The sequence below is a fragment of the Recurvomyces mirabilis genome, assembly GCF_035927965.1.
Source record: "Recurvomyces mirabilis strain CCFEE 5264 chromosome Unknown scaffold_1, whole genome shotgun sequence".
In the NCBI taxonomy this organism is placed as follows: Eukaryota; Fungi; Ascomycota; class Dothideomycetes; order Mycosphaerellales; family Teratosphaeriaceae; genus Recurvomyces; species Recurvomyces mirabilis.
The window spans coordinates 768461-793315 of record NW_027041935.1 but is presented as its reverse complement, the minus strand read 5'-3'; the positions used below and the strand labels follow the sequence as shown (position 1 = coordinate 793315).

The 24855-nt window shown below is 52.6% G+C and overlaps 7 protein-coding genes across 7 annotated transcripts; 6 read left to right on the top strand and 1 right to left on the bottom strand.

Moving 5' to 3' along the window:
* Window positions 1–509: 509 nt before the first annotated feature.
* On the top strand, window positions 510–2276 carry LTS14_000337 (uncharacterized protein; the record flags this gene model as incomplete). Its single annotated transcript, XM_064833050.1, has 5 exons — window positions 510–1529; window positions 1580–1710; window positions 1781–1878; window positions 1936–2022; window positions 2098–2276. 5 exons carry the CDS (start codon window positions 510–512, stop codon window positions 2274–2276), a joined length of 1515 nt encoding a protein of 504 aa, XP_064699319.1.
* A 575-nt stretch (window positions 2277–2851) lies between these two features.
* Window positions 2852–8317, top strand: LTS14_000336 (uncharacterized protein; the record flags this gene model as incomplete). Its single annotated transcript, XM_064833049.1, has 2 exons — window positions 2852–3205; window positions 3260–8317. The coding sequence occupies 2 exons, from the start codon at window positions 2852–2854 to the stop codon at window positions 8315–8317; spliced, it is 5412 nt and encodes a 1803-aa protein (XP_064699318.1).
* Window positions 8318–10113: 1796 nt separating this feature from the next.
* Window positions 10114–11580, bottom strand: FAL1 (RNA helicase; the record flags this gene model as incomplete). Its single annotated transcript, XM_064833048.1, has 6 exons — window positions 10114–10172; window positions 10230–11220; window positions 11271–11313; window positions 11364–11379; window positions 11436–11479; window positions 11531–11580. 6 exons carry the CDS (start codon window positions 11578–11580, stop codon window positions 10114–10116), a joined length of 1203 nt encoding a protein of 400 aa, XP_064699317.1.
* A 482-nt stretch (window positions 11581–12062) lies between these two features.
* Window positions 12063–13723, top strand: sap61 (Pre-mRNA-splicing factor sap61; the record flags this gene model as incomplete). Its single annotated transcript, XM_064833047.1, has 2 exons — window positions 12063–13615; window positions 13639–13723. The coding sequence occupies 2 exons, from the start codon at window positions 12063–12065 to the stop codon at window positions 13721–13723; spliced, it is 1638 nt and encodes a 545-aa protein (XP_064699316.1).
* A 117-nt stretch (window positions 13724–13840) lies between these two features.
* On the top strand, window positions 13841–15775 carry LTS14_000333 (uncharacterized protein; the record flags this gene model as incomplete). The annotated part of the gene is made up of 5 exons (XM_064833046.1): window positions 13841–13959; window positions 14012–14137; window positions 14191–14493; window positions 14553–15381; window positions 15434–15775. 5 exons carry the CDS (start codon window positions 13841–13843, stop codon window positions 15773–15775), a joined length of 1719 nt encoding a protein of 572 aa, XP_064699315.1.
* A 4138-nt stretch (window positions 15776–19913) lies between these two features.
* On the top strand, window positions 19914–21095 carry LTS14_000332 (uncharacterized protein; the record flags this gene model as incomplete). Its single annotated transcript, XM_064833045.1, has 1 exon — window positions 19914–21095. The coding sequence occupies one exon, from the start codon at window positions 19914–19916 to the stop codon at window positions 21093–21095; it is 1182 nt and encodes a 393-aa protein (XP_064699314.1).
* A 2158-nt stretch (window positions 21096–23253) lies between these two features.
* On the top strand, window positions 23254–24075 carry LTS14_000331 (uncharacterized protein; the record flags this gene model as incomplete). Its single annotated transcript, XM_064833044.1, has 2 exons — window positions 23254–23787; window positions 23878–24075. The coding sequence occupies 2 exons, from the start codon at window positions 23254–23256 to the stop codon at window positions 24073–24075; spliced, it is 732 nt and encodes a 243-aa protein (XP_064699313.1).
* Between the last annotated feature and the right edge of the window lie 780 nt (window positions 24076–24855).

Sequence of the window (24855 nt, the reverse complement as noted above, 5' to 3'; positions counted from 1 at the left end):
ATTCCCCTGTTGATCCGGCGGGGAGGTCCATCTCCAATTTACCTTCCAGGATTTGCGATAGCACATGTGATGGGCATCGCGATGTTATCTACCCAACCGACAGCCAAACGGTCTTCGGCTTCGGTACTGATGGACTGACAGTTTCGTGACCTCGCACTTCGTCACAGGCAGTGCCGAAGCACTATAACTCCTTGGAAGCATGGGCATGACTCGCGCTTATGCGGTCGGAAGAACACTCTACCAGAGAGCAGTGCCGACATATCATTGAAAGTAACCTGGCACATCTCCATATTCATGATGCATGCATACAGCCATATAGCCGGGTGCGGGGAGTGTGTTGCGGGGCATCAAAGACCGCAGATCTATTCCACCCCATGGCTTGATATTCGGCTGCAACCTCAGGAGGATGAAGATAGAGCCGGAGCCATGCCTACAACTGTGAAAACTTCCTGTTCCCAATGATGCTAAACGACCCGGACCGTTCACGAACCACAGAGTCAAACACAACCATGCTGCCCTCACCCCGATGGAGTATCTTTCTTGCTATGGCCCAAGCACTGGCCCATCCACCATCATACCCAGGATCTGATGGACTCACCATACCAACCACGGCCGGACCAGTGACTGGCTTCGTGAATGATACCGCTCCTCAAGTTCGACAATGGCTCGGGATACCATACGCACAGCCACCTGTCGGAGACCTTCGTTTCGCACCACCTCAGAAGACCTCGTTCTCCTCTCATCCGATCAATGCCACAGCTTTTGCACCTTCATGCATGCAACAATACAGCAACGGCAGCACGATCTACACCGAAGTCCTCAACGAATTCCTGATCAATGGCGGCGACTCAGAGGACTGTCTCTACCTGAATGTCTGGGCCCCAGCAGCCACTGGCACCGGCAAAGGCACCTGGCCCGTGTTTGTCTACGCCCCTGGTGGCGGGTTCACAAGCGGCGGAGCGAATTCCCTCTACAAGATCCCGGACAAATGGGTCCAGCGCACCCAGAACCACGTTGTAGTCATAATGAACTATCGCGTCAACGTCTTTGGCTTCCCTAATGCTGCGGGCTTAGGGACACAGAACGTGGGCCTCTTAGATCAACGCGCCGTTATCGAGTGGACGAGGGACAATATTGCTGCGTTCGGTGGCGATCGGGAGAACATAATCTTCTGGGGCCAGTCCGCCGGCGGAGCCTCAGTCTCCCTATACACTTATGGCTACCCCCAGGATCCCATCGTCAAGGGCATATCTGCCGATTCTGGCTCTCCCAGTATCGCGGGAAGCGCAGATTACGCCAAAAGCAATTTCACTTTCCTCGCCGGACTTGTAGGATGCGGCAGTCTGACTTCAACAGCAGAGTTGAACTGTATGCGCCACAACATCACCGCTCGGGCGCTCGAGAACGTGTTGTCGCTATACCAGATTAGTCAACGCAAGCCAAGCATTTCCTTTGGGCCAGTGCCGGATGAGAAGACAGTGTTTAAGAACTACACGGAAAGGGCGATTAATGGGCAGATTGCGAAGATTGTGAGTATGCGCGGAAATTCGGCGTGATACCAAGCTCACTGCCATCTCAGCCCGCAATATTCGGCTCCAACGCAAACGAAGGGGCAGGCTTCGTGCCCTACACGCCTGGTGGCCCAGGGTCAAGCGCCCTCCTTAATATCACCAATAGTGTAATCGCCTGTCCAAGTGCGGCAGAGGTACAGTATGTTCGAAAGCCCATATTGCTTCCATTGGAACAAAACCAGCGTAGGTCGAATGCTGACCTTATCTAGACGACGCGAAATTGTGGGCTTGACGACCTACCGTTACCAATACTCCGGCGTATTCAACAACACCTCTCCTGTCGGATGGTTTGGGGCGTATCATAGCTGTAAGCTCACGCCTCCATGGTCACGACGACGGTATCAAAGGCTAATATCCTGACCAGCTGAACTGCCACTCCTCTTTGGTACGCACTACGAGTACCGCGGGAACAGCACACCCTACGAGTACGAAGTCAGTCATTTTACGGAAGGTAAGTCGTTCCTGCACCATAATACTCTAGCCATACCATCGTAACGATTGATACCTGACGACGTTGGATTCACAGCTCTATGGCTATCATTCGCGACCAACTCCAGCGCAAACCCGACCGCTACATTACCAAATGGTGAGATATTCTCCTGGCCGGCAACTACGACGAAAGATCAGGTATTGATCGAGATCGCGAATGGGACGAGTCTTGTCTCGGTAGAGAGCGCGGATATTATTGACCAGTATTGCTCTTGAACCCCATTGGAAAGCTAGCGCTCTCATTGAGCTTGAAGCGAATGCTTGGAGGCACAGGAGCCAAGGTAACCATCCACAACAACACAGAGATAAGACGGATCGAGTCAATGGAAGTCAACGCTCATTCACAACTCATCGCATGATTTCAATGCTGCAGACTCCCGGACGCCATTTCCCAAGCTTTTCAAGCTTCGTGCCAAAAGGCTTGCACCACGTGGGGTGCGAAGCTTCGTGCGACCCCACTTTGAGCTGCACTACTCTAGGTTGGTCTTGATAAGCGAGCCAGGAACTAAACATTCAGCTGGACCGCGCGACAGACTGCAGCTGGCGGCAAGGATGTGATCTGTCTCCAGTGATTGAGAATCATGCATGGCGTTGCCAAACGCAAGCCCAGAACATTGCATCAGCCAGCCACCACGGTGAGATATCCTACCTTTCCGCAATGCTGTCAAATACCTCTTCAACCCACGACTGTCGCAGACACAGTTGCCAATCGAACCGTCGTCTGTTGCTCACCCAAAACTTCTCCACCGTCCTCATCATATCCGATCGTCTGATTGTCGCCGCCCGCAGTCATGGGTGCCAATGCGTCTTGCTTGTCGTCTCCAGTATTTGGCTATGACATGGTTGTGGCGACCACCCAAGCCAGTATCAATTCGACACTGTTGGAGTGGCTATCGGAGTCGAACCAGCTAGCCCGCTATGTCTGGTTCACGAAAGACCCGAAGTCAAAGACCGGCCAATCCATGCACCAGGGCCATGTGTCTCCGCTGTTGATGCTGGCAGGTGGTATCAATCCGTTCGATATCCCAGACCAGACTCCTCCCACCGATCCGCGCATTGTAGCGCTGACTCAGGCTGGTTTTCTTGGAGCCATCAAGATGCAACTCGGTGTGCCATCTCAAGTCTTGCCTAAGGATGTCACAATCGTGAGCCTCGGGACCAGCGCATCGACTATCCAGTTCAACATGTATTGTTCACAGTTGTCAATCGTGCAGAATCTGTCAACTGCCTGGACTGTGTGGACGCAACCAGATGATGTTCCATGGACCGTCGGATCCACTGTTGGTCTCACAACGCAGGCGCTCGATCCCACACTAAATGTCCCCTACTTCAACAATGGTAGATCCAAGACCAGGGCTGCCATACTTGCTAGTTTGGGAAAGAACAAAGACCCATTCACTCTACAGCAACTTGTATTCGATTTCAGCAATGCCGTGCCGACACTGACCAACCCTGTCTTTTTGCCGGAGGGCTCATTCGCATCGCAGATGATCAATCAAGGCTTCATATCCTCCTACGTGGCTATTATCAGTCAGCTTGGCAGTCCGCCAGTCTCCATAAAAGCCATCTCGCCAACGACAGTCAACTCTTCGGCGCTTGCAATCACTAGTCTGGCCTGGGAAGTCAGTCCGCCTTTGGGTTTGGGCCCTAGTGCCCCCGGCTTTCAGGATGCCACTACTTTGAATTACCTTTGCGCGGTCAATGGCCACCAGCTGCCACCTGCAAAGCCCTTCAGCTGGACTTGGGTTCTGCCTGAGGACATCGACAACGAGAGCGGGATTATCGCCATCAATCGCAACCTCATCGCCAACTTCATCTTGCAGCAAATCTTACCACAGGCCATCCCGTGCTGCGTCAAATGCAGTTTCTCAACCACAGCTCATTGGCAAGGCGGAGCGAGCTACTACTGGACTCTATCCTCCAACCAGCAGCCGGAGATTGCCACGGTGACACCGAACGGACCCAATGTGATCCAGATCAAGTTTCAACCCAACTACGACGGGCACCTGGAATCTAGTGGGGCCGTATCTGTTGGGCTACAGATTCTGCCTACCTATACATGCGACGTGACCTTTGATAAAAACATCATCACGATCACTCAACACATGGCGTTCCGAGTCTACGTTCGTTACGACAGCTCGTCAGATACCTGCATGGTCGTTGATAAGACCATCACAGACGAATACACAATCTCTGTGGACCAGCAAGGCAGCTTGCAGACCAAAAGAAAAAGCCTCCCGCCGGTGGACAAGTCCGAGAGCCCACACAACAATGTGATACTGAATTGGTTCACAAATATCAACGATATGGTCAACGATATAAAGAAAACCGTCGCCCCATTAGCTGCTACTCAGCTAAAGCCTATCGAATTCGATCGTCTACAGAGCTTCATATTTCCTGGCGCAAGAGTTTTCACCTTCAAATCTGCGACATTCTCGGCAAATCAAGACCTCTTGTGCGAAATCACATATGTGGTCCCAGCTTCGGTGGCTGCTGCTAGTGGCCTTAAGAACGACAGTAAGACCACGCCGAAGATGCCGGTCAACCCGAAACAGTTGCCGGGACCTTCTGGACAGCCCCAAGTAGCACCTGGGTTTCCGATCCCAAGTCAGTCCCAGGCAGCATCTGGGCTTCCCGTACCGAATGGTACAGATTCTGGAGCAGCCAAAGGAAGCAGTGCGAATGCCGGTACAGGCCCTGTTCCGCCAAGCGATGGTACGGCACCGTCAAATGGCACATCGAGTGGCACTGCTAATCTCGGGTCCTACAGTCTCACCTATTCCTCAGAGTTGATACAAAATTACGTTCATGGAGAGCTGGTGTCGCCGCAGGCCAAGTTCGAGGCACTGCAGACGGCAGACGGCCACAGTCTACTTTTTGCCGTTAGCACTGCGGGTGTTCTCAACGTGATAGTGGAATCGAGCGGCACAAGCCAGACTGGCTGGAGCTGTATAGACCTGTCAACAGCAATTATTCAAAAACAGTTTTCAGGTGCAACGGTGAGAACTTTCGATGCCGGACAAAGTGCTCTTGATGGCACCATCGGTCTCGCGATGAGCGTGTCGTCCGCAGGCTCTGATCATCTTGTCGTCTGCTTGTCAAACTCGAACACCAATACCTCGTGGATAGCCCTGCCAAATTGGATATCCTGCCCCTTCGATGCACCAAATGAGAGCCGGACTTCCATCTCAATTGTAGGTGTGCTGTTCTCAGAGACGATCAGTAAGCAGCAGTACCTTATCGTCGACATTGACCGCGCCCTGGACTCCGCAGTCAAGGAGATCACACGTTATTATGTCAATCCTGCTAAGCCGGGCGGGACCTGCTGGGTGCGACACGACGTGCCTGTGGATATCCAGAGCGGCAACTACCAGAGTCTGACAGGTAGAAAGGTCGGAGCTCTTGTTGATGGAGTATATACGGCCGGTAAATCTGGCGCCTCAGCCCAATTGGTATATGTGCCAATCATCAACGCTTTTGGCAATGGACCGCCCGCGCCAACACGTTTGAGCTTACCCGGTGGGGTTGCCGTATCGGCGATGACTGTTGCGCGGAACGAGACGCCGGGTTCTTCTATGCATGGCCTGACGGATCTATACGCTATCGGAGGCTCTACCCTCTACTACTTCGACTCCGAAGCCCAGCGGAATGATGGCGGTGTTGCAAAGCCTGTGACGACAAATGCCATACTGAGTGGCACAAGTCAGCTTTTCGCTATGACCCATGATGGTGTAACGACCTTGTGGGGCAGGAACGGAAGCGGTGTTGTCTACTATACCACATCCTCCACTACGAAGATCTCTGTTCCTGGCTCATGGAGTAGCTTGAAGCCAGTACTGAGCGGCATTGAGAAGATCTCGCCATACATCAATCGCACCGACGGTGGCAATACGATATTCGCTGCCGGCGGGGGCAAGCTTCAGAGATTAATACAGGCCACGGCCACTGCGTCAAAGATGTGGCAAGCTCAGCCGATCACGCTGGCCGCAGAACCAATGCAGCCCTCGCTGGCCTTCAAGTCTTATACTACATCGCTCCAACTGCAAGGCCCAGACAGCGCTCCAGCACGAGGACTAAGCGTTACTCTTTCGGCCAAGTCTCGCGCCCCAGTGTACATCAACGGCCTGTACTACACTCTGGGTCCACGGGCAATCAACGTCCCCACCGACAATAACGGCTTGATGATCATTGTGGAAGCGATCACGAAGGTCCATGGGACGATAATTACTGTGACGGTGGACGGCGCAACTCCTGTATTGATAAATCCTATGGAAAAGACGTTCAAGAAGCTTGCCGCGCTGAACACCAGGGATGCACTCAATGCAGCGACTATCCCGCAAGGGACCAAAGCTGGTGGGGTCGTGGGAGGCGCGCAGTCCAAGCCTTTCGTATCACCCGGAGTCTCGAAAGACGATGTCGGCGTAGCTGCCAGCAGCATGTCCACTTTGAACCAAGCTTACGATGGTCTGAACACGGTGAAGGTAACATCGCAGAAAATGGTCCAATCAAAGCTTGCTATTCCTACCAAGTCCCTGATGTCCACAAGCAGCATCGAGATCGGGCCAGGTGACTTGTTGCAAATGGCTGCGGCCGGAGTCGAAGGGGCTTTCGATAAAGCCATTCAGATATTCCACGATGCGGCCACGGACGCGTGGACCTTTGTCGCAAACATAGCTGGCCAAGCCTATTATGCTATCTTGGACTCGGTTGAGACGGTGGTGGGTGCGGTCGAGTGGGTGTTCAACAAAATCAAGACCATCATCGATGACATCCTGCTCTTTCTTGAGCTTCTCCTGTCATGGGATGATATTCGCCGGACAAAGGACGTCATGTGTGGCATGACCAAGCTCTACATGCGTGATGCTGTCTCCAGCTTAACGGAACTCCAGACCCTCTTCGATGGCAAAGTTGCAGATCTTGAAAGTCAGATCAACAGTTGGAGTGGTATTAAGCAGTGGCCAAGCCTTGGATCATCGGGTACAAAACCCATCGGCTCTAGCTCTTCAGGCGGGTTACAGAATTTGACCACTACTGGGCACATGTTCATAGGCCATCTCAACGATAACGCTGGATCCATGAGCACACAGTTTGGTACAGCCATGACCGCGGCTCAGGGTATATTGCGGGACCTAGCCAAAGCCGTCGAACAAGAAGGCGAAGTGTTCCAGGCTGTTGGCCAGCAGATCCAGACCCTGGCCAGCGAAATCACAACGATGAGCGCTGAGGATGTGCTAAAGCGGATAATAGGTATCGTGACGGACGGAGTCCTTTCAAGTGTGCAAGTCGTGGTAGACTGCCTGTTGAAAGTTCTGAGCGAGCTCTCAAGCGCCATCGTAGATTTCCTGGACACACCAGTCCACATCCCGGTCATTTCCGATATCCTCAATGCACTGGATGTATCTGACCTATCTATTCTCGATTTGTTCTGCTGGATTGCTGCTATTGTCACCACACTGGCATACAAGATAGTCGAAGGGGGCTCCGCACCGTTCCCCAACGACACAGTCCCCAACAAGATCTCTTCTGCCACTGATTGGACCAGCCTGTCAAGCGCATTGATTGCACCTTCTGTGCAGTCCCTTAAGGTATCAACGCATCTGACAGTCAATAGAGTGGTGGTAAGGGCATCTCCGAACGACATGAAGCCGCCCCCAGAAGACCCACATCCCGAGGCCAGTAAGTGGTTCAAGGTCGGACACGGCTTTGCTGGCTGCTTCCAGGTGGTCAAGACCATCCTCCAGCCCCTGGAAAGTGTCAACCCGAAACCACCGAAGGGCCTATCGGTAGCGAACATTTCTGCCAATGTTTTAGAGGCGACCTCAGCGTTCCTTGGCAATCATTTTGGATTGCGGGAACCCGAGGCTCCGTGGCTACTATGGATGTCTAGAATGACGACACTGGTCACGGTAACAGCCACAATCGGACTATCCGGTCCAGTCATGGGAGTCATAAGTAACATTGAAGATTCTCGCCCGCTTAGCAGTAAGGTAAATGCGTTGCTGACCATCCCAGCTTTGGTCTGTTCTGCGGCGCATCTTCAAGAGTTGGAGCATGCCGAACCTGGCTACAACATAATACCATCGGCGCTGGAAGAAGCCTCCAATATTGTTGACTACGTCGACCGGTGGATGTATGCGAACATTGTTGAACCTGCCACCCCCGCTGAGGTCAGAGCAGTCTCCTTATTTGTACTGTGCTGGGCCAATTCTACGAGGTCGTTCATACAACTATTTGAAGGCTTCAGCTCCACCGTCTGATCTGGAAATCAGTATCGCGATTTCCTCCGCCGCAGAGATATGGCCATGGCGCCTTAGTAGCTCCAGCTACCCTGAGTACCGCTCTTGGCACAATGGAGCATCAGTTAGGGCAATGAGCTTGTCCCCCGAGTACGAGCGGCTGAAGCGTCTCCCAGAGCAGATAAGAAGGAAGTAGCTGACAACTGGACTGATGTTGTGCCTGGACCACGTGATACATTCGAGCAGACCAGGCGCACCGCCTATCGAATAGTATATAGATAAATCTACTGGCAGCCGTCTGTCATTCTGAGTGTCAGCAGTCACTGTAGGTCCGCCGTCATCTCCCGGCTAGCCAACCATCGAGTAACTGATGAGCAGATTCCGACATCCACTCCCCGACCACAGCGCTGCAGAGACCACGCACCATCATGAGTACTTCGAGTTCGACAGTGTTTAAGTCGTGACAAGTCTTGGCATTGCAGGTGTCGCCAGGTTACCAAATCGTGCCTTATACACGCTGATGCTCCGAAGTAATGGTAGTATTGTCTCGTGATCTGGTATCGTGCCTCTGCACTTCCCTCGCTACCATGTTGCGATTTGGAAATGACACAAGGCGAAGGGCGCACGTCTCCCAGTAATGTAGCTCGATCTCAGCTTCGCCTGCACTTCGAAGTGGTCAAAATCGAGCTCCCGTTCTGAATGTGAGCCACGAAGGCCGGGGTAGCCGTTTTCCTGATATCACAGCTTATTTACAGATGTCTTGCTCGAGATCGTAGTCGTGATTGGGTCCAGACACCAGCGACATTTTCACAGCGAGGAAGAGCGCCCTGGTCTCATTAGGCGAAAATGAGGTCGTCGCTGCTAGGTCTGAAAGGTGTCTGGCTCATGGTTGTGACGTCTTCGTGAATAGTATGTAGGTCTGATCGCGTAATAGAGGCGGCAATGAGGTAGTCATCGATAGGTTCCAGAAGCAGGAAGTTGTGTCAGTATAACACTAATTTCCAGTCATAGAGCAATCAGTAAAGCATCGACGAAGGGAGATGAGAGACCATCGATCGAAGGAATTCGGTACTCATTAGCTCATAAGCTCCTGCTGCGTCGGCCACGGCGAGACGGTACAGTCGACTATCGAAGAGGGCGCGAAGACAAGAACATTCGCACATGACACATCAACTGCGTAGCGTTCTCTCACGTAATGGTCTGCACCCACTAGCGCATCATTTCATGTTGTGAGCGAAACACTCACCATGCTAGCGAGTCGAGGGACAATCGGCGCGCTCCGGAGAGATTGAGGGTGAATGGCCTGTGAAGAGGAGAGTTCTTCATGTGACTCGGTTAGCAGGCCTGATGAGGACACATCGCTTTGCACAGCAGCGATCGAACCTCGCATACTACTTCTAGTGACCTCGGGAATGTCTCAAGTCGTGATCTTCATGATCGCAATGGATTATCGGACTCGGTTGGTACGGCGGCGACATGCGTCGTGGTAAGCAACTTGATCTACATGCTAATGTCAGCACGCGATCTCGGACGCCAAAAATGTCAAGACGGGGATACTCACTCATTCTGGGAGTAGACCCATTTCCATCCTAGTGGCCGCATGCCAAAATCTCTGCCTCTGAAGAACTATCGAACGTGCTCTGCGGAATGCGCTCCACTCGCTCGACCGCGACATGCCGAACAGCAATTGGGCACCCGCAACGACTCCAATCTTTGCGATGCGAGGCGCGCCTATTCTCGCTGTACACACCTCGTGAGCACCCTCCACATATATTCGATCATACACCAGTAGCCGTTGTAAAGACGATACCGAAGCTCTACGAAAGCAGATCCGCCACGTTCATAGGCATCTCGTCGATCTGCGTGGAGTAATACACTGCAGGCGCATCATTAGCAAGGTTCCCGCATCATTCTAAAAAATGCAGCTACTCACACTCGATATCTCTCAGGATTCTCACATCCTCGCTCGTAACGAAATTGATCGCCACGCCCTTGCGTCCAAATCTCCCAGATCTGCCGATGCGGTGGATGTAATTCTCACGATTGCTCGGCAAGTCATAGTTGATGACCAAAGATACTTGCTGAACATCAATACCCCTCGCCCAGACATCCGTGCTAATGAGCACACGGCTGTTGCCTTGCCTGAACTCGCCCATGATGGAGTCTCGTTCTTTTTGCGGCATCTCACCGTGCATCGAGCTGACAGTGAAATTGGCATCACGCATCTTGTCAGTAAGCCAGTCGACCTTGCGTCGAGTATTGCAGAAGATGACGGCTTGCGTGATGGTGAGTGTGTCATAAAGATCACAAAGCGTATCGAACTTCCACTCCTCCTTCTCAACAGCAATGAAATACTGCTTCAGTCCCTCCAAGGTTAACTCATCACGCTTGACCAAGATCCTCACGGGATCGGTCATGAATTTGGTCGTCATATCCAGAACATCATACGGAAGCGTGGCGCTTACAACCACGACTTGCGTCGCCGGTGGCAAGTAGCGATAGACGTCGTAGATCTGCTCCCGGAAACCTCGATTGAGGAGTTCGTCCGCCTCATCCAGAACAAGCATCTTGATATGGCGAGTGCGCAAATTCCGGCGGCGAATCATATCCGCCACACGACCAGGAGTACCAGAAACAACATGCTGTCCGTAGTCGAGTTTGCGGATATCCTCGCCCACATTCGTGCCGCCGATGCAAGCATGGCACTGTACGTTCATGTAATCGCCAAGTGCCAGCAGGACACTCTGGATTTGGGTAGCGAGTTCGCGGGTGGGTGACAACACCAGCGCTTGTGTCTCGCGAACAGCAGTATCGATGACTTGAAGGATGGCGATACTGAAGGTAGCGGTTTTACCAGTTCCCGATTGGGCCTGTGCAATTGTGTCACGGCCACGGCAGATTTGGGTGATGCCTCTGCTTTGGACCTGTAGAAGTGTGAGTGAGTGTGAAGAAGTTGCCGGACGTATGTACGTACAGCACTGGGACTCTCGAAGCCGTATGCGTAGATGCCTCGAAGTCTGGGATGGGTTAGTAGATCGTGGTGGCGTAAGGCCAAGAGGATACTTGCAGGCCTTCCTTCAGATCTAAGGATGGACGTCAGTCTATCACTTCCCTCACGCTGGGAGCGCATCATACTCACGCATAGCCTCAAAAGTGGGCGCGACGGTGACTTCTTTGCTGGTCCTGCTTTGAGTCAGCCTCATGGCCCACCCGGACTGAGCTCTCAGTGCTCACGAAAACTCGAGGCGCGCATCCTCGCGACGGTCGATGCCTTCCTCTGCCATGATGAGTGATATGTGCTCTGGTCTTATGGTTGGCGTGTTGTGTCGAACTTGAGTTAGGGGAGATGGTTGTCGCTGTCACTACCTGGAGCTTTGATCGCAAGAAATCGCAGTGAGCAGCCAGAAAAGCTAGCGCGGCGTGGCGTTTGGCGGGCCGCCCCCGCAAATCACGAGTCATGTATGTAAAGCGAAAGAAACTCTGTTGGCCAGATGTTTCACATGGATGTGAATATTAGCTCTTCGGCGTGCAGGTGTTCTGTCGCTTGATCACAGACACTCACAACATTCACGACCTACCGTCGTCTTGTGCAAGTGATAGCAGCGTATCGCAGAAAACTAAAGATAAGCATCAAGACTACAAGTCACTGTCGTGGAATTTGTAGCAAAAGTGATCGCAGAGGAGGCTCGAAGGGCATAGGAGTGTGGATTGGATGGGGGAAGGAGAGCAGTGAACAGAGCAGAATAAAGCAGGTGGGGGTGGCAAGATGCTGCTCGAAGATCTACGCCTCGCTCACGAGTCCATCGAACGCCTCGAAGCCGGTATCAGCGATCGCATCCTCGATGATCCCAAACAACTCCGTGCGCGACTCGCCCGCGATCACGAGATCAGTGCCTTCCTAAACCAGATTCAATCGCAGTCAACCCGTGCACTTCACATATACAGCCACGAGCAAGAAGCACGGACAGCCGAGGTGCAAGCCATAAGCACCGGCGATGTGTTTGAGGAATTCTACAAGCAATTGAACGACATCAAGGAATACCAAAAAAGATACCCGAATGCGCCAGTGGAAAATCTCGAGCGGGCGTACAAGAAGGCGGAAAATGGTGGGCCGGGCTTCGCAGGTGACATCGATGGCATGTTCACTGGCGAGGAAGCTTTCGGGCGCTTCTTTGACTTGACCATGCTGCATGAGGAGTATCTGAACTTGCCTGGAATAAGAGGAGCGAGGAAGTTGACATATCTCCAATATCTCGACACGTTCGACCACTTCGCACCACCACAATGCACCATCAGCCGGCAGGACAAAATGACAGACGAGTTCTTCAGCTATGTGGGCAGTCTGGCGCAGTACCTTGAGAGCTTCATACGACGTATCAAGCCGCTGGAAGATCTTGGTAAGCTGTTTGGAGGCTTTGACGAAGAGTTCGACCAATCGTGGGAGAAGGATGAAGTAGCGGGCTGGGAAGCACAGAAAGCACACACGAACGGTACAGCCGCGAACGGGCCGAAGACCGAAGGTACAGGTGAGGGTATATGGTGTGCGGACTGCGAGAAGGAGTTCAAAAACGATAATGTATACAAAGCACATCTGACCGGCAAGAAGCACGTCAAGAATGCAGAGGCACTGAGTAATGGTGGCGACGCAAAGAAGACGAATGGCGCGGCAGCAGTCGTGCCAGCACACGGCGAGCGCCTAAAGGAACGTGCAGTTGCCGAACGCGAACATCGCATCCGCAAGCTAGCCTCCTCCATGACGACCGAACGAGAAGACACCCGTGTGAACGTCGAGCGCAAAGCCGGCATGACCGACCGTGAACGCCAACAAGAGCTCGCGGCTCTCTACGCCGAAGACGAAATCATGACCAACGCCCCCAACGGCCGCACAGGCGAAGATGGCGAAGAAGGTGACGACGAAGAGAAGATCTACAATCCGCTTAAGCTGCCGCTAGCATGGGACGGCAAACCAATCCCCTTCTGGCTCTACAAACTCCATGGTCTAGGCGTAGAGTTCAGTTGCGAGATTTGCGGAAACTACGTGTACATGGGCCGACGCGCCTTCGACAAACATTTCTCCGAGGCGAGGCATGTTTACGGTCTGAAATGTCTTGGTATTGGCGCTCAAACTGGTCTGTTCGCGCAGATCACAGGGATAGAAGAGGCGCAACGACTTTGGGAGAAGGTGCAGAGGGACAAGAAGGAGGGAGGTGGAGTTGGTGGGAAGAAAGGGGGTGGTGAGGCTGTGGAGGAGATGGAGGATAGTCAGGGCAATGTGATGCCTAAGAAGGTTTATGAGGATCTGAGGAAGGCTGGGTTGTTGTGAGCAGAATACATCATTGTAGTGCTACGAGCATAAATGCAGCCGAATGGAAGCCAGGGAAGGACAAGATGATCATGGCTTGGCATCGAGCCGGCGTTCGCGATTAGAGAGTTCGGAGCTCGGCATTCGATTTCCCAATACGGAAGGAAGATCTGCATATGGACACGAGACACCGCAAAGTTGCAGCGTCTGTTATGTCAGCTCTTCATTGCAACCACGCGAACATGCATCACATCAGCATACCAATGTTGCCCATGCAGGCGGCGTCTACCACTCCGTTGGTGTACTCGACTTCGGCTTCTGCGGTAGCTACGATTAGCCAAGATCGACAAGACGCAGATTTGTATAACAACTAATGAAATACAAAACTTTCACATTGCTCATTATACATACAGCGTACTTCTGTTGCAGTTGACATTCTTAACAGCACAGAGGGTGACTATGGGCTGGCTCAATCGCTACAAGCCCGCAGGCTACACAATCGCCTCCCTTGCCATCTCAATGGGCGGCTTTCTCAACGGGTGAGTGGAGGGCTACCCTGATACTACAACGCCCTCGCTGACGCAAACAAAAGCTATGACACAGGCTCCATCGGCGCCGTAGTCACAATGCCACAATTCCGCGCAACAGTTGGCGACATCTCCCCGTCAGTCACTGGTCTAACAGTCTCGGCCGTCATGTTCGCGGGCGCCATCCCTTCTTCCCTCGCCGGACCGCCAGCAGATAAGTACGGTCGAATGCCCGTCGTTGCGTTTGGTGCTGCTCTGTTTGCGATCGGGAGCGTGCTGCAAGCTTCGGCGTTGAATTTGGCACAATTTATTGTCGGTCGAATCTTTGCTGGAGCTGGGGAGGGGGTGTTCCTGGGAGTGCTCAATGTGTGAGTCCTGGCTCGGAATGACTCGATCCGGGACACGGCTGTGCTGACTATCATCATAGCTACATCTGCGAGATTGCTCCTAGCAGCCGTCGAGGTACCCTTGCCTCACTACCACAGCTTTTCTCGGTCTTGGGAATCTGTATAGGCTACTTCATTTGCTACGGTACTGTGCGGCTCGACTCTTCCATGGCCTGGCGTATCTCCTTCATCATAATGGCCATTGTCTCGACAGGGCTTACAATAGCCTGCTTCTTCCTTCCTCCATCGCCTCGAATCCTCATTCTCCATGGCCGACGAGACGAAGCCATCAAAGCAATAGAGCAGCTAGGGATTCAACAAGCCGAAGCAGAAAAAGACATCCTGCGGGTTCGAGACGAAGATCTGGCCATGACACGAATCACCTTCTGGCAATCCTTCACCACAATCTGGAAACGCCAATACCGATCCCGCACAATTCTCGCCCTGTTCATACTCGGTATGGTCCAACTCTGCGGTATCGATGGCATCCTTTACTACGCACCCACTCTCTTCGCCCGCGCCGGCCTTCCGGAACAGACTGCCGGATTCCTCGCTTCCGGGTTGTCAAGCATCCTAATAATCGTCGTATCCATCCCTGCTGCCATGCTGGCAGATAAATGGGGTCGTCGGACCTCCATCATCGTCGGTGGGATCTTGCTCTCCGGGTTGATGTTCTTGATGGGAGCGATGTATGCTGCTCGCGCTGTCCATGTCACGGGAGCAGGACGATGGGTAGTAATTGTATCCATCTTCCTCTTCGCAATGACCTACTCGGCTACTTGGGCATTCGTTGGCAAGATCTATGCGTCTGAGATTCAGCCGAGTCATACGCGGGCTGCGTCAAATTCGGTGGCGCAGGGGTTGGGTTATGTACGCACAGCAACTTCCTCATCTCCTTGGAATCATGCTGATTGCTGCACAGTTCACAAACGGCCTCGTAGCCCTCATAACGCCAATCCTCCTCGCCAAATCAGCATTCGGCGCCTACTTCCTCTTCGGTGGCCTTAGCCTTGGAACCCTGATCGTGCTAGCTTGCTACATGCCTGAGACTCGAGGCGAGCCACTTGAGACTATACAAGAAGTGTTCTCCAAGCCTTTACGTGTTCATGGACTCGATAGGCTACGGTCAAGGAAAGGTGCGAGGGGCGCCTCAGCACTGACCACGACGTCTGGAGTAGATTTGGGTGATGAGATCGAGCTTGGCAGTCATGAGGTGCAGTTGGTACGATCAGGCTGGTGTAAATCACGGCGACAGCGCCACTAGCATGGCGGCAACGCCTCGGATAGTATCAAGAAGATTCCCTCCGTCAAGCTCTCGGCAGGCTTTCGAGGGGCACGATGGTGACAATGGCTCGAGAGGCAATGGAATTGTCTTCGAGGGGTAAGTCGCAAGTATCGTAAATAAATTCGGGCTGAACTCAGAAGATCTGCTTCCATAAATGGGTGTGCGTCATCAACAAGCGCTCGATGTGCTAGCAATAGCACTGTTCTCCTTCACCGCTTCGATGCCCTGAAAGCGTATCCCGGTCTCGTTCTTGAAGAGATACGTACCCGACGTCGCAGCTCGTACCTCGTCCGTGGTGATTTATGTCATGTCAGATCGTGTTCTGGGGGCCATTTCAATCATGCTACAAGCCACCTGGGAGCCTTAATACATTGCTGCCGTGCTCGATCCTGATGTGACCAGGTGATGACTTCCTTACACACGTCTGAACTCAGTGGCGCCTCCGATGCTGCCGCTTATCGTCTCGTAAACGCTTCACGCCGGTCTCCTTTCCTGGACGTCTACTTCCGTGCAATGGTCGCATCAGTCAACCAACCATGTTTATGGTTGACTGGTTGAGCTACCCTAATACCTCAACCAGTCAACTATACCGCTCTTTAAACCTCAACTAGTTAACTAGTAACCCTCCTCAACCTTTGGCTAACTAGTTAATGTAGTTAAAGGTAGTCTTACTTTATAGTTTATGTAAAGCTCCTTCCTAACTCGGCTAGCGTATTTCCTAATAAAGCTAGCGCATCTCTTAGCCCTCTTAGATCTATGCTAAGAATACAGCGGAATTGCTCCGCTATCCCGTGTTCGCCTGTTAGTTTCGCGCTTCTTTATACTCCTTCAATAATTGCTTCTATTTTAATCACCTTAAGACTATCTTATTATGGCTCCTGCGCGCAACAGAAACAAGCGCAAGGTTAGTATAAACAACTCTTCTCAATTTGACGATGTTCCGTTATCGTAATCGCGTAAAAGAACGCGCCCTAGCTAGCAGTCGACATTGCCGAGAAACCATACTACTATACCACCTCAACTACAGCAACTAGTTAACCATAGTTGCGCAACCATGGCGATTACCTCAACTAGTCAACCATGGCGCTGCCAAAACCTCAACCAGTCAACCAGTAACCCCCCTCAACCATGTGGTTGGTTGACTGATGCGACCATTGCTTCCGTGATAGGTCCCAGGTAACGGAACCTCGCTCTGAACGCAAAATACAACAGCGCGATCAGCAGCACCGAGAGAAAGATCGGGCTCGACCAGTTGAAAGTGGAGGCGGTCACCGGGTAAGACTGAGGCCAGAAGCACCAACAGAAGGCCCACAGAGAATAGAGAACCGCCAGCGAGTCGATGGGAATACCCCATTTGCCGAGTGAGAACTCAGATGGCGGCAAAGCCTCTGCATGGTGAATGCGTCGCCACAACACACAGCCAATAGAGAAGCAATAGCACTGCAGCAGAGCCACAGTCAGTAGCGAATTGATCGCATAAAATGCGACTGGACCTGCACAGTAGACGTCAGCGGGAGCATGAGTAGGAGTGGGCGGTGACACGCACTTCCAATGTAAATGAGTGCCAAACAGATGGCGAATGCGCACGAGAGTGTTGCAGCATTCTGTGGTATCTTCCGTGTTGGGTGAACGGTACTCAGCCATTTGGAAAGTGGTAGACCACGATCGCGGGCGAAAGCGAAAAGATCTCTCCTGACAGCCTGTGGAAGGACGTGGAACAATGTCAGCTTCTGTGCATCTCGAGGCTGATGGATTATATTGCAGTCGCTCACAGTAAGATAAACAATGTTAGAAGCGAGGTTGAGCAGGCATATAATCACAAGGACCACTGTAACCCAGCCCGGCGACATCGACTGGTGGAGGACATGGGCTGCTGGATATGTCGTCGAGTCGCTTAGTGCACCAATACTAGGAACGTGGTAACAGACAGTCAAGAATGCCGGAAACATAAGCAGGAAGTTGCATATGTAGATGGCGAGCATTGCCTTTGGTATGGATGCTGACGCGTTGCGCACTTCTTCAGACATGTGGGCTGCCTGCAGAGTCGTCAGCCAAAGACACATCGTTGATAATGTTCCAATATTCTCACAGTGTCAGTTCCAACCTGCTGGCTGATTCCTGTCAACTGATCGATCAATACTGATAGCGGTAGGCTGCTCCAACCACCCTCGTTGGTGAAGTCTGTCCAGACTTGACTATGTGTCGCCTTCGGAGCACTCACCCAGATGGGAATGATGTAAGCGAAGTAGGCCAGGATGTGGACAGCAAAGACGGCGTTCTGCCAGTACGGAAGTACTTTCGATCCTGAAAGACGGTATCAGCTCTCCGGCAATAACGCTTGTCCAAAAGCACACACCCACCGTAAACAGATCCGATGTATGCTATAAGCATAGCAGCGAAGGCCAGCAGGGTACAGTGCCAAGCAGGAAAGCCGTAGTTTTGATCGTTCACGGCAATCATACACTTGATCAGTGAGCCGACTAAGAATATGCCAACGGCATTGCCAGACTGTCATGCTAGAGTCGACGTCCATCTGAATCTGTTAGTATGCCAGGACTCACTTTCTGAGCCAAGATATCTACGAACCCCGTGATATAGCTCAAGAAGCGCTGGCAGTTCTCAGACGCAAACTCTGATACCTCAAAAGTCGTCAGTCGGTGCGACGCAGCTACACACCAGTCTTGATAACAACATACCCAGTGTTATTGCGCTCCTGCTATGGGCGCCATCGATGCCATCTCGGCCATGCTGAGATATATGGGTGCGAAACAGATGAAGTTCCACAGGGTCGAGTATAGGAGTCCCGGCCTGCCTCCATCAACGAAGGACTGATCGATGGTAAAAAGTCCTATCTCCCATGTCGCTGTTGCTATCGCCACGAATGATGCAATTGACATCAGGCGGAACTGTCTAACGAGCTGCTGCTCCTTGCCCATCCGCTTCATGTCTTCGGCATCCTTCCACGTAGATAGCGTGGCCGATAGTCCATGATCGTCTTGCTCCTCGACTTCGATGTGCATGCTAAGGTCGTTGATTGTGGCTCGAGCTATCTTGGCATCGCCATGTGTACCAGTCGGATGGCGGTCTTGCAGTTGAATATCCTGAGATCCGCGTGGAGCGATAGCATCTCCATATCTAGGATGACTCGATCCCTGTAGTCTCATGTTGGTAGTAGTCTGGGAGCAGTCACACGAAATTATACAGGGGATGACTGATTGAAGTATTCAAGGTGCAAAAGTGGTACAGTATTCACCCTCACTGCTTGCCTTTCCGACCGCTGTCTCGACAGCTCTGTCTAGCGGGCTGCACAAGTCTATTGGTAGGCCATAGCATCCGCCAATCGTGTAAATATCTGCCCGCATCTTGCATTGAAGCCCCGGTAGATTGCAGCCGCCTTTGCAGAAGCGATGCCAGTGAGACGTGCTTACATACGAACTATGCCTGCAAACCCGCAGCGCAGCGCGATAGATTGAGACCGCAATTTGGAGATTGATAGAGGAGTGCAGAAGGAGCTTGAGGTGATGGGATGAAGCCAGTGCCCGCGTCACGTGGTTCCGTCTGGTCGGTGAAGAGGAAGGACTTCAATAGCATCACCTTCTTCTTGCATCCATGTCGTGCAGATAGCGACCATCTGCAAGGACGAAACCCGCCATGCAGTCGTCTTGGATGACAGGCCTAAGACATTTGCAAATGTAAACTGGCGAGGATACCAGATCCTGTGCTGGAACCAGAGTCCAGCACCAGCTTGATGAGTATAGCTGATCTGCACTATATTTGTTGACCCATTCTTACGGCAAGGACCCGGCATTGAGGCGTGTCAACCGACGCACGATATCTTCCCGATTACGCAAGCTCTACCAGGTGTGGTACTGTACGAAGACTTCGTCATCCTTCGCATCGAGATGCGAGCGTAAGCGCACCTCAGCCGCACATGGTCAGAGGCTGTATTCATCCAGTGCTATACTCATGTAACTAGAACATCCAATGCACTGCGGCATACATAGCGCGATATGTTCACAATGGAGCAGTGGAGGACAACAGAGCATCGCATACCAGCGGCACATATACGAGGGTAGCGAACATCCCTGATCCTCCAAAACCCTGCGCCGCTGATACAATGACCAGATTCGAGCGTGGTACGAGGCATGGAGACGAGAATACATCAATGCAGCTTTCGATCAAGCAGTACACTCCTGTATCTAATCGTAACCCAAAGCGTGGGGACGTCACACTCATCCTGGCCCAAGGCATCGACATGTCCAAGGAGACCTTCGAGCCCTTCATCGACGACTTGCTTACCGTCTTCCCACGGATCCGTAACGTATGGACCCTTGACGCCGCCAGCAATGGCGCATCTTACGCTTTGAACAAAGACTTCATCGGTGATCAGCCTAATTGGCTAGATTATCCTCGAGACGTATGGCAAGCGATCAACCACTTCCAGGTGCAAATGCCTCCACCCCTTGTCGGTATCGGCCAGTCCTTAGGGTGCGGAAGCATTACAGTACTCTCCACTTGGCACCCCAGACTCTTCTCCGGCATCGTACTATGCGAACCAGCCCTCGGTCCAAGTCCAGGCGCAGTGTGGCCACGGCCCACCAGATACTACCCAGGTGTACTGGCAGCAAAGCGCAAAGATGTCTGGCCTTCGCGTGAGGCTGCTGCCGAGGCACTGGCCAAGTCAATGCTGTACCGGCACTACGATCCTCGTGTGCTTGAACGTGTGCTGAAGTACGAAATCCGTGAAGTTGACTCCAACGACGGCATTCATGCGTCAGTACCACCCGATCACGTGACCCTAAGCACACCCAAAGCTCTGACAGTCGCACAATGGCTTCGTCCTTCACCACCTCTCCCAGGCTTCCCAACAGATCCAGAGGACACGGTCGCAGAAGACATGAAAACCACGATCCCTGGTTTTTCGAGACCAGAGGCGTGGTGGTTATGGCGTAGTCTACCCCAAGTTTCCCCTCCAGTCCTGTTCCTCTGGGGATCGGACTCAGAACTTTTCAGTGGAGCTGGTCTCAAGTTCCGCGAATTGCTGTACACCAGCGTGATCGGAACCGGACCGGGAGGTAGAGGAGGCCAAGCGAACAGACAAGTGGATGAGGCCGAGATAGCGGGAGCGCACCACTCCGTTGTTCTGGAGAAGCCAAAGGGGAGTGCTGAAGCTGTTGGGCAGTGGCTTCAGAAAAAGGTTCTCGAGTGGGACGAGGGACGTGTCAACAGGAAGACGCAGCCGATCAACGACCCGACGAGGATACCCGCAGCGCTCATGGAGGAACTGGCGAAGCTATGAGAAGTCTCTGCGGTTGATGAAGGATAAGAGTTGACCATTTCTCCCCGCGCCATGTCTTCGCTTATCCGGTGCCCAGGGGCCATCGAAATTCGATACACCGGCACAGAGGTCGTCAGATGACGCCCACAGACTTTATGTTTGCTCCTGTCAACCTGCTGGCCATTGCCATGGGCCATCAGATGACAAATTCGTCCCAGTCCAGTCATCCTTCCTTCGATGCGACGATCTCATTCAAATCGTTCCTAGATGAAGCAAAGATTGACAGCTGGAAAAGCATTCATAGTGATAGATGCTGGTACGGCGAGATTTACAGAGCCGTGCCTGCCATCTCAGACTTCAATTTCCGCAATGTCGCAGAATCCAGCATCAGGACAGTCTCCAAAACACACAACTACTCAGCCTCCGCAGAACAACTCTAATCAGCCGCCAACAGCTTCGCCAAATGATCAAAGCAGTCCCCTATCAAACCTGGGCTCTGCAGCCGAGCCCGAGCGAGGTCCCACGTCGTCGGCAAGAATCTCAAATACGACGTCATTAACCCCTTCAATACCTCAAGATTCATGTCTACCAGATGGCTGGTACGACTGGCTGTGGCAAGCGATGACACACGGCTTGGGAGCACCATGGTATCCAGCGCCACCCGCTCCCAGTAGCCGGGAGCGTGACACTGAGGATGTAAAGGACAAAGTGGCCGAGACTGTAATCGAAAGTTCACCTCACAAGACGACATCTAGCAATGAAAGTGAAGATGAGGATGAAGATTACGTTGTTTTATAGGGTGGTAGGAGTACCTAAACATAAAAGGGAGAGAGTGCTCTGTGTGATTGAACACGCCATCGTATCCCTGCTTCTAGCTGCGCAAAACTGTTCGAAAACCTACCTCCTCGCACCCGCGAATCCTTATTCTCACCATAGCAGACACAAGGTACATATCAAAGCCCACCACGTTCCGTCGATTAGTCAGTGCTAGTTTTATTTCTGCCCTCCTCCTTCGTCTCCCAAAGAGCACCTCTGAACAATTGCTCGATCTCGATGGCTGATCGCCAGATCTATGCACCACGAAAGATCATTTGTCAATCGACGTCACGATCGCCACAGTCACTGCCAGATTTCAAGATACCGTTTCTTGGCCTCCACGCCCACCAAGCAGCCACGAGAGGCGGGAGACAAAAGTAATCACCAGCATTTAAGCTAGATCCATCGCGTTGAAATCGGATATGGCAGTGAAAAGTACCGATCTTGGCAGATGCAGCAAGCACAAGCATGTCCACAGTAATTACGAGCCTGTCCTGCAACAACCCATCGTTACCCCCTTCCCAGTCAATCGCCTCAGACACTCGCACCCAACTTATGAGTGGAGATTCAGATCAAGCCCAACAGGCCTTTAACGAATTCTTGAGTCTCGCTTACCGACCAATCCGGGTCCGCAGTCTAGGAGACGGATACCACGAGGTTCTCGCTCCGGCTGCAGCAGCAGCAGGAGAAGAGGAGATACTGCCAGCTACGGTCTACAACCCGCACTCTCGGAACGATAACGATGTCCCACACAGACGCCATCGGCCGCTGGACCTTCAGTCCACGGCCATAGGGACACTAATGACTATCCCAAGCGGAGAGTCCGATGAGGAGGCGGAGGGAGAGGCAGAGGCAGAGATGCCGGACAGGGAGGTGAACAGTGATGATTCGGACCTCAACCAACAGTACCGGACCCCTGGCGAAGTAGTCACGAGATTATCCAGAGTAGCGGATGATTTGCGGACGAACTGGTGGCGATAGGAGATGGTTTGGGAAATGCGCATCAGGTGTTAGATGATGTCAGGAGGCAGGTAGATGCACTCAAGAGGATGATGGGGATTCGAGTCGCGGGTCATGTTCACTAGTGTGAGGTATCTCGCGGGAGCCAGGTACCTCCCGTGACTGCAGGAGTATGTAGCATCGAAAAGCGTCGTTCTTGACTATGGTGCCGTACCTCATCAGGCGCGATGCTGTGTTTGTTTGCTCACCCAGCCAAGATCGTGGCCTTGTGACTATCCCTCGATCGTCCAGATCCAGAAGTGGCCAGTATATCTAGATGCACAAGAAGCTCTCGCCCATGTCAAAACCTCGTCTTTGGGAGACACTGCACCAAAGGACAAAATCCCCACCATCCACCGCGACCATGATCAACGCCAAGAAAGCCCTGGCAGCAGTAGCCGAAGCCTTCTACCCGCCCCTCTACCGCGCCGATCCCAGCGAGGAGCGATCCTCACATACTCACCCCTTCTCCCCAGGTCCCTTCGCGTCAACTTCTAGACACCACGACGCACATGGCCGTGTCAAATCCAAAACGGGCAAGAAGCACGTACCCATGGTGGAGAGGGGCGGAGCAGTCGATGAGCGGAAAGCAAGGAGCACAAAACCAGCGAGGCCGCGAAGTTGGACCATGCCTAATCTTGGCTCGTCGTTCAAGCGGTCGGCTTCAGATCCGATTCCCAGGTTGGAGGTGAAGAAGGTGGAATTGAAGAAAGATGAGTGGTTGAGAGAGTATAGTCCTAAGGTCCTCGGAGAGTGGAAACCGGGGTATAATGTCTTCAGCCATCTAGACGAGAAGATCGCGGAAATGAAGAAGGAGGATAAGCGGAATCGTGGAGAGGAGAGTATGACAGGTCGTGAGAGGGACTGGGAGGTCTTTGAGGTGATGGGGAGCGCTGTGGTCAGTAGCTTTGTTACCTTTCCCATATTATGTCCTCGACGTGATGTTGGAGGACATGCCTTCGAAGGTCTTGCTAACCCGTGTCGTCAGGATTCTCTACTCCACGCACTCAAAGCGGAGATCAAAGAGAGGAATATACTGGAGAAGACTGTGGAGGAGTTGGAGGAGCGGATGGAGAAAGTGGAGGGTGGAGGGAAGAGAGGGGTGGGTCACGGAGGCGGAGAAGGGGAGATGAGAGATTGGTTTGCGAGACAGGGTCGAGCGGGGTCGCTGGAAGAGTTTGTGTGAGGGTTATCTCATCACCATTTCTCGGCGGCGGTGGCGGTGGTGTTGAGAATGTGGTGGGTGCCGCACAGCCGGGCACACACTCACTGTCCCAGTAGCAGGAGAGAAGTACTAGTGGGTGGAAGAGAACGTCTAGATGTAACGTTGAACAACCACCTCATCCATCCGTGGTCGTGGTCGTAGTAGTGGAGGAAGTCATAGGACCACGTGCTGGTCTGCACTCACGACCGATCGTTTGTGGAGTGCGGGAAAAGGGCCGAATGTGTGGGATCGGTGATTGGCGGTGGTTGAAGTCTGAGGAGTTCCACCTCCACCTTGATCCCACCGCTGCAGCTCGGATGCGGGGACATTGGAAGTCGTGAGGGAGAGTTTGGGGAGTGCATTTGCATGTGAGGAAGTAGTGGTAGCTATGTATGAGCTTTTTTTCATAACAATACCCTGGGTATGACGGTATGACATGATATGCTATGGCTATGCTATGGCTATGCATGCAATCTCGTCGCTGCTGTCATCTTGTGATCTGTTGTTGAAGTTATTGTCATAGCTGACGGTGAACGAGAAATTGCTGAGCGGCTCTAGCAATTGTTTGTGTTGGTGGGTCCCCAACGATGTCATTTGGGCGGGAGTGGATGCAGCATGGGCGGGCAGGGATGGAGCTCGGGCGTGGAGGCTTCAAAAGTGTCTTTTCGTAGTTCTAGCTTCACGCCAGCCATCTTTGATCATACTATTTCGGCCACCTGACCACGGCCACCCTCCCCTCCTCCACATAGTAATATAGCTGGT